The following is a 9093-nucleotide window of genomic DNA, read 5'->3' as shown; positions in this document are numbered from 1 at the left end:
ATGTTTGCTATGCTGTGGGAAAGACCGAGAGGCCACCGAAAAGAAACTACAACAATGCAGCCCCCCAAAAAGCAAATCAACATGGAAACAGTCCCACGGAAAAGCAAGCCTCGGAAAAGCAAGCCAATTTGGAGGCCAAGCAAAATGATAACAATGAGTGGAGACGGCAAAGGAGAAACAAAGGAAAGGGATCACCCCCGAAAGCTAGGCAGAGTGGGGAGGAGTCGGTCTGGGAGGGTCCGGACATTGTGGGCAACCTTCAAGAAGATGATGGGCTTGGGAAAGGTCAACTTAACACAAGGCCGGTCCAAGGTGAGGAAGCCGCTACTAAATACTCAATGGGGCCGAGTCGAATAAAATCGAAAGATGAGGAATCAACGGGTGTGCCGTGGGAACATGGAGACACAAGCCGTCGGATGGCTTTGAGCTCCCGAGGTGGGTCAAGAGGGGGCTCGAGAGGGCGACATCCCTCATCAAACCATGGAAGGAGTGAAGATGAGTGGACGGGCAATGTCATGAGCACAACCAAGTACTACTCGCTCATGGCTAACGGGGAATTTGACGTCGAAGCATGTGGCGAGATGGATGAGGTGGAAATGGATTTCCAAACCTTTGGTGCACAACCTAAGGATGCCTCGCAACAAGTTGATGCCGACAATCACTCGATGGATGATGACCATCAGATTGTCATATTCCAAGGAGGGCCTTCAAACCTTCCGGGTACGACCCTACCTTGTTAATCATGTCTTACAACCTCATGTTTTGGAACGCTAGGGGAATCGCTAATGCGCCGACCCAAAACGTCCTTAAAAGACTAATCAAGTGTTATAATGTCATGTTTCTTGCAATAATGGAGCCACTCACTAATCCCGACCCGGATCGGTATTCCAAGGTGCTGGGACTAAATTTCAAAGGATCAAATACGTCTGGTAAGATATGGGTATTCGCCGAGGAGGGTGCCAACTTCATCATTGAGGAGGACTCGGACCAAGTCCTACACGGAAGGCTTACTTCGCACCGCATGGCGAATCATATCTCCATTTCGGCCATCTACGCTAAATGTAGTAGGTTGGAGCGACACCCTCTGTGGGATAAAATGAGGGAGATATCATTCAGGACGGAAGGAACCCCGTGGCTGATTGGAGGGGATTTTAATACGATCCTTGCACACGAAGACAGGGTTGGTAGTGAAACCAACCGGCAAGCAGAGATGATTGATTTTGCCGAAGCAATTGAAGATTGGCGGCTTTTGGACCCGGGATTGGATGGTGCGGAGTTCACTTGGGCTAAAAATGGCTTGTTTGAGAGGTTGGACAGGCTGCTTGTTAATGAGGCATGGTCTAATGCGTTTGAGGCAACAAGGGTGACTAATCTCCCAAGGGTTTCCTCGGATCATGGTCCGATTCTTGCAAGGTGTAAGATGCCGAGGCTTCCCTCCGGGGGCAGCGCCTTTCGTTTCCAAAACATGTGGGTCCGGCATGAAGGCTTCCTGCAGCTTGTGCAGAATATTTGGGCTCAACCAACAGAGGCGAATGGGCTATTGAATCTCCAAACTAAGCTTGGTAGGAGCAAAAAGGCCCTCAAGGCGTGGAACAAGGAGGTTTTTGGCAACATTCACGCCAATCTCAAAGGAATGGAGGAAAGAATCGCGCAGGCTCAAGCCGACTTTGAGGCTGATCCAACGCCACACAATAGATCCGAGATCAACAAAAGCATTGCCGAGTACATCCTCCTTCTCCGGATGGAGGAGGACTTCTGGAGGCAAAAGGCAGCTCTAAGGTGGCTAGCAGTTGGAGATAAGAATACCAGATTCTACCAAAGCTGGGTGAAGCAGAAGAGAGTTAGACTCCGAATTCACTCTATCAATGTGAATGGCCGGGAGATTGCAGATGAAACTGAGATACGGCACTCGGCGGTCGAATTCTTTCGGAGCCTTCTCGCCCCGGACACCCCGGACCTTGATCTTTTTTTTTTTTTTTTTTTAATCAAAAGCACCACGAGGGTGGAGGGTTAAGGCGGACCCACACCTGTGCATTACTAAGGACAATTGCAACGAAAAACTAGGAACACCGAGCCGCCCAAAAGTGACGGCTCGCCAAAACCAATTAGAGTACAACGAGGGCCTCCCTACCAACTAGAGTGGTCATCAATGTACTCTTCGCTATTCTATTACAATTAACATGGTGTAACCTTCACATCACAAAATCCAAGATCCGTCACTTAATTGAGGCCCACAATAGGGATACCCCCGCGATGAACGATCCCTCCCGGATCAAGTTCCTCGATGAAGCCTTCCTTCTCCCGGTTGGGGAGCCCACATGAGATATTCATTGAGCAAGTGCTCGGCTCGTTCGCACTAGAGTCATCCCGATCGAATGACACCGTGGCGACATTGTCTTTCAAACGCAAATTGTCGATGTGTTGAGCTTTGGAGTGCATGTCTCCCTTATGTGCCTTGCCTTTCCTCTTCCTCGACACCAATTGGAATCCATCCTCGTCCATGCTTGGTTGACTCCCAAGGGGCGCTCGAGGAGCCAACGGATCGACGTTCATTGTACCCTCCTTGTTCTTCTCTTGGTTGCCACTATCTTTTTCCTTGTTCGTGTGATCAATGTTCGGTGAGGTGCCAACCCTAATCGCAGCCTTTGGACGCCATTCTCGACGGATGATCTTGTGATCGTGGCTAGGGTAGAACGCCTTGGTTGGTGTTCGGTAATCCTTGCCTCGCCCCTTCCTTCCCAACGCATGACACTCATCAATGACATGCCCAACATGCTTACAATTCTCGCAAAACAATGGGATACGGTCCCATGCTACTTTGTGTCTTGAATTTTTGCCTAGGATGTTTAGCATGATCTCCTCCGTTGGGGGGTTGGAGATATCAATCTCAACACATATCCTAGCAAAAGAGAGCCGGGTTTGATTGATTGTGGCATGGTCCGCTTGTAACGGCTTGCCTAATAGCTTGCCGATCGCCATGAGGGCCGATTCCTCAAAAAGATGGGCCGGTAGTCCCATGATATTGCACCACACGGCAACGATGGGCGACTCAAAGAACGTATCAAAGCCCGGCGCCCATTTGAACACCCTCATTGGGTGAATGTCAACAAACCAAACCGGACTCCCATTAGGGCCACTTAAGACCTTAGCATAATCAGCCATATCTTGGAATTGAAGTAGGATGTGCTTGGCATTCAAATATTTCCAAGTGAAAGAACCAACTAGCCCCATACCCCTTAAGCTTTTTTTGAATTTGGAAAGAAGAAGGGAGTGAGTGGGAAAACTTCCCAACAATGGCTAGTCCTAGTTTCTTCGAGAGATATTCCGTTTCAACATCGGTAAAGGAGAGATAAGGAGTACCTTCAAAGTCTCCGGCTGTCCCCAAAGGTGTGACCTTGCCGGCGTCGAGTGGGATTGGCTCGTCCTTAGGGGTTTTATGTGGTGTTGAGGCTCCCACCTTGCACCTCGTCCCCCAATGTGCGACCAAGTTTTTAGCCTCCTTCCATGCATTCGCCGGAGGGACCAGGTTTTCCGGCGGGTACTCCGGCGGCCGGCCGTCGGTGCCATGGTCCCTCTTGTCTCCATCAATGCCGAATTGGGTGTGGATAGCACATGGTGCTGAATTTGAATTCAAAATGGCATTTACCTCAAATGGACCATCATTCTCTTGCTCAAGCAAAGTAACCTTTGTCTTTTCCTTCTTTTGTGAGTCACATGCCAACCCATCCTCTAGCCTAGGCGTCACATGGAGGGGTGTACTTGCATTGGTCTCCTTGTTGACCATCTCATACTCCAAGCATGAGACATCAAGGTCCCGGCCAGCCGGCGCCGGCACCGGCGCAATTCCGGCCATCCCCTCACCATGAAGACCTTCCAAATCTTTTGTCGAAGCTTTCTCATTCTTTTCCATTTGAGCTAAGGAGCTCAACATCTCCCCAATAAGAGCTTGCTTAACATCCGGCGACCCCCTCCCTTCACCATGGAGTTTGCCGACGAGTCCATCAGCCATTTCGAACACCATCTTCTTCTTAGCCCGACTCACCTCCGAACCAGATTCAAGACCGGCTCGTTTGAGAGCTTGTCGAGCTTTCTCCGGGTGGGGCGTGCCATCCCTTTTGGTTTTGGGCCGTGCAATCGAACGAAATTTCCACTCCGGCGAGGAAGGGGGCTGCATCGTGTGTATCAAGGCCGTGGCCTCCCCCTTCGGCAGCTCACCACCGGACTTCACCATGTGTCGGATGAAACAATCACATTTCACCTCCCTCAAAGGGGAGGGAGGGAGAGTGGTCGAATTCTAGAGAGAAGGGAGAGCTTCTCTCACTCTTTTTTTTTTTTTTTTTTTTAAATATTAACTTCATATATTTATATCATATATATGAAGGAGGAAATTACAAATCAACTCCTATAACAAGGAGGAAAGACAAATTACACCACCCAGGGTTCGAACTCGAGACCTCCAGGATGGACGCGGTATCCAGCACCCTTTACCGCTAGGCCAAGGGGCTTGGATTGACCCGGACCTTGATCTTATTCAACAACTCCCCCCCTCAACGGATCTTGAGGAGCTACACTACCCACCGAACTCTGAGGAGGTGAAGAAAGCGGTTTTTGACATCTCCGGGGACAGTGCTCCAGATCCGGATGGCTTCTCGGCCGTCTTCTACCAAACATGTTGGGGGATTCTTGGAACGGATGTGGTGGAAGCCATAAAACAGGTCTTTCTTGGGGCCTACCTCCCTCGGAGCGTTACGGCCACAAACATTGTCCTTATCCCGAAGAAGGCCTCGCCCGAGACATGGGCCGATTATCGCCCCATAAGCCTTTGCAACGTCCTCAACAAGATTATTACAAAAGTTCTAACCGCACACCTTGCGCCTTTTTTGCCACAGGTTATCTCCCCGAACCAGAGTGGATTCGTGAAGGGGCGGCTCCTACATGACAACGCCCTCCTCGCCCAAGAGATGTTCCACGAATTAGCAAGGTGCTCCCCTGCACCGAATGTGGCCATTAAGATCGACATGGCCAAGGCGTATGATAGAGTGCAATGGAGCTTCTTGATCAAGGTGCTTCGGCGCATGGGTTTCTCGGATGCGTGGATCGACCTGATTGAAAGGTGCATTGGTTCTTGTTGGTTCTCGGTCCTTATTAACGGTGTCCCAACTGGATTCTTCAAATCTACTCGGGGGCTCAGACAAGGAGACCCCATCTCCCCGGCGTTGTTTGTGATTGCCGAAGAGTATCTCTCCAGGGCCCTCGACAAGCTCATCCTTGGTAAAAAAGAGATGACCTTCAAAGCGGCCAGGAGGTGCATGGAAATCAGCCACTTAGCATATGCCGATGACATTATTATCTTCACTCAAGCAGCTGCAACCCCATTGCGTCGGCTTAGAGATACCTTGACGGGTATGAGAGAGTCTCCGGGCAGCAGATCAATCTTGCAAAAAGCAATTTCTATATTGCTGAAGCGCACGAGCATTGGGCGCATGAAATCCAAAACGAAGGAGGCTTTGCTCGGGGGTCCTTCCCATTCCTCTATTTGGGGGTCCCTATATACCGTGGAGTCAAGAAAACCGAAATGTTCATGTTCATTCAAGAGAAGATCGCTAGAAGGATTTCCGGATGGGCGCATCGTCATATATCTTTTGGAGGAAGGCTAACTCTCATTAAGAGCACTCTTGAGGCAGTTCCTATCCACATCTTCCAAGCCATTGAGCCCACGGCCGGAACCCTTAAGCTACTCGATCAGCAATTGGCTCGCTTCTTTTGGGGCTCGACGACTGAGAAAAAACGGACACATTGGATCAGCTGGGACCAAATGTGCCTCCCCACCAAGGAGGGAGGGCTCGGGATCCGAAAGTTCACAGAAGTTCTAAGAGCATTCAACATTAAACTCTGGTGGCGGTTCAGAGAACAGAACTCTTTATGGGCCCGGTACATGATGAGAAAGTATTGCGCCAATTCCTCGCCACTTTCGCCAAGGATCACGGGAAGGAATAGCCAGACGTGGAGGAGGCTGGCCAAAGCTTGGGCCCACGCTCACCCGCACATTCGTTGGATTGTTGGTCAAAGTAAGATCTACTTCTGGGATGATATATGGCATGGCAACGTCCCTCTTAGGGGGCTATGTTTCGACGAGAGGGGCAGCCCTACAACGATTGTCTCGGATTTTATCACGGATGGTGAGTGGGACGCTCCAAAACTCCAAGTTCTCCATGACCAGGCGGGCCTTCCCCAACAGATCATTGATCAAATTTGCAAAACCCCGATACTCCCCGGGGAGCCGGACATCCCACGATGGACGCTCACAAGGCGAGGAGATTTCTCGCTAGCCTCGACTTGGGAGACGGTCCGGTCGCCTCAACCCATCATCCAAGGGCTCGAGGAGATTTGGACGGCTGGCCTCACAACTACCATCGCTATCTTCAATTGGAGGCTCATATCTAACCGCATCCCTGTTGACGCAAAGCTGCAATGGCGCAAGATTGAACTCGCATCCAAATGCCAGTGCTGCCCACACAGGCCTAGTACCGAGTCTCTCCAACATCTCTTCATTCAAGGAGTAGGTGCAACAAGAGTGTGGAGGGAATTCGACGGGTGGTTCGAAGGCTCGGCCCCCACTCTCGTGGTCAATGACACGATCCCAACAAGAATTGAGGTATGGGCGAGAAGAGTGCAGCAGCCGGGAAGGAAGCACCTCAGCCGAGCCATGCCTTACCTTATCTTCTGGTTCCTCTGGGCAGAGAGAAATAGAAGCCGCCATCATGATGTTCAATTCAAACCGAGCAATGTTATTTGGCAAATCCTCACTTTCGTCCGAAACAACATGGCCAATGGGAGGCTTAAGCCAAAGCATTGGAGAGGGGTTAGGCTCGGAGTCAGTATCCCAAGCCATGCCGAACCTCAACGGCTACCGCGACTCGTTATGATGGTTAAGTGGGAACCACCGGATTAGGCCTGGATCAAACTTAATACGGACGGGTCCTTTAATGAAGCAACAGGAAAAGCTGGGGGAGGCGGCCTCATTCGAGACCATTTGGGTAAGGCGCTCGTCGCCTATGCGCTCCCTCTCGAAGCACATTCACCACTCGAAGCCGAACTACTCGCCATGCACCACGGCTTGATGCTGGCCTCGGAGCTTGAGAAACCAATTTGGCTCGAATCGGACGCCGAGCAAGCACTCAATCTCATTAAAGGGCCAAGTTGGGGGCCTGCTCACACTCGCCAAGCCATGGCCCACATGACCTTACACAAGCGTCAACTCACACTCCGAACTACCTTCATCCACCGTGAAGGCAATAAGGCGGCTGACTTACTTGCGAAGATTGGTGTCGACTTGAGTCACAGTCGAGTCTTGGAGGCCCAAGACTTACCGAGAGCCGTCCAAGATGTCATTCGAATGGAACAAATGGGGATTCCGAACTTCCGGGTCCGTGCCGAGGAAGATGCTTAGGAGGACACCGTAGAGTAGGCGGGTGTCGAGCCATTTGTGACACGACCCCTACTTACTCTTGTGGTGATTTGGCCTTTTGATTGTCCTTGTTTTGGTTGTAATAGTTAGTTGTAATAGCCGCTTGTAACCCTAAGCCTCGAGCTAGGCTAATTGTAACCGAGAAATATTTTGCTATATAGGGATGAGGGACCCACGAACCCTCCACCGTTAAGGTGTTTGACAAAAAAAAAAAAAAAAGTCCAACAGAATATTATTATCATCCACTATAGTACAATAATATTGACTGCCCGTCCAATCCCAAATTACGAGTAATCCGGGCTTTACCTCTTTAATTTATTATTTTCCGTGTTTAAGATATAAATATCCATTAATTAATTTAAGTCTGTTATTTGACTTTAATTAATTAATATCTTTTTCCAAGAGTTTTCTAGTTCAAAATCTTTATTTATTATTCTGGAATAAATTCCAACCGGCCGGGTTTCTGAATAATAAAACCTTTTTCGAACACCTCTTGAGGATATTATCAAACTGGACTCACCCAGCACACGATTCATTGCAACAACAATACTAGCACCTCTAGATATTAATCACCACTACCCAAGATATCAGGATTCTTGGATTGCGAAAAATCCGCACCATTTGATAAATCAAAGTAGTGCATAATCAATATCGTATGCTCAATGTTTTTTTTTTTTTTTTTTTTTTTTTTTTTTTTTTTTTCAAACACCGTCATGGTGGAGGGTTCGTGGGTCCCTCATCCCTATATTTCAACAAGGCAATTAAACAGAACTTGGCCACACCCGAAAGTGGTGTGCCACCAACATTACAAGAGTAGTATGCGGTCCGATCCAACATGGTTCGGACCCCATCATACTCCCTCAAACACCACGAGCAGTTACACAGAGCTACAGAGAAGGAAACAGAGCAAGAAGCAAGTGAAAACAATTCTAGTCCCCGTCCCTTCCTAGGGTACGAACATGTGAAAGGCCCATTTGATCCATGCGGACGAGGTCCGCAAGCTCTCTCGGCACCGAGTCTTGTTGCATTTGTTGGCCTCTATCTCTCCCTAGTCCCATTCTCGCAAGGAAATCCGCCGCCTTGTTTCCCTCCCGGTGAATGAAGGTGGCACGGAATTTAAGTTGACGCTTAAGAAGGATCAGATGCGCCATGGCTTCCCGGGCTAGCGCCGGTCCCCATCCTGCCCCATTAATCAATTTGATAGCTTGTTCGGCGTCTGATTCGATCCAAATAGGGAGGCCAAATTCCTTGGCGATGTTCAGTCCGTGGATCATTGCCAACAATTCCGCCTCCAGAGCCGATTGTGCTTCAAAAGGTATGCAAAAGGCCACAAGCATTTTACCCGAGAAATCGCGAATGACTCCCCCCCCTCCTGCTTTGTTGATCGCTTCATTGAAGGAACCATCCGTGTTCACTTTAATCCAAGGGGGGTCCGGTGGCTCCCATTTGATCGCCATGGCGAGAGGCAACGCCCGAATGGCTTCCGCTTGTTGAGGGATGTTAATTCCAAGTTTAACTCCTCGCCAGTGCTTCGGCTTCAAGCACCCGTTTGCCATAGAATTCCGGATGTACATTTTTTTTTTTTTTTTTTTTTTTTTTTTTTTTTTAATCAAACACCTCTACGG

General features: G+C 49.4%; 1 protein-coding gene across 1 annotated transcript; it reads left to right on the top strand.

Annotated features, from left to right (window-relative positions):
- The first annotated feature begins 850 nt into the window (after positions 1 to 850).
- Positions 851 to 7450, top strand: LOC121808975. Its single transcript, XM_042209529.1, has 4 exons — positions 851 to 1722; positions 4628 to 5403; positions 5466 to 6878; positions 6993 to 7450. Exons 1-4 carry the CDS (start codon positions 851 to 853, stop codon positions 7448 to 7450), a joined length of 3519 nt encoding a protein of 1172 aa, XP_042065463.1.
- The last annotated feature ends 1643 nt before the right edge of the window (positions 7451 to 9093 follow it).

Source organism: Salvia splendens, chromosome 6, assembly GCF_004379255.2.
Source record: "Salvia splendens isolate huo1 chromosome 6, SspV2, whole genome shotgun sequence".
In the NCBI taxonomy this organism is placed as follows: Eukaryota; Viridiplantae; Streptophyta; class Magnoliopsida; order Lamiales; family Lamiaceae; genus Salvia; species Salvia splendens.
The sequence above is the reverse complement of the archived record's forward strand: the minus strand, read 5'-3'. Positions and strand labels throughout refer to the sequence as shown.

Coding starts and splice junctions, on each gene's coding strand:
- LOC121808975 (XM_042209529.1), top strand. CDS start 851: ATGGAGCCACTCACTAATCCCGACCCGGATCGGTATTCCAAGGTGCTG. Junction 5,404..5,465: donor GCTTAGAGATACCTTGACGG/GTATGAGAGAGT, acceptor ATATTGCTGAAG/CGCACGAGCATTGGGCGCAT. Junction 6,879..6,992: donor AGGGGTTAGGCTCGGAGTCA/GTATCCCAAGCC, acceptor CCTTTAATGAAG/CAACAGGAAAAGCTGGGGGA.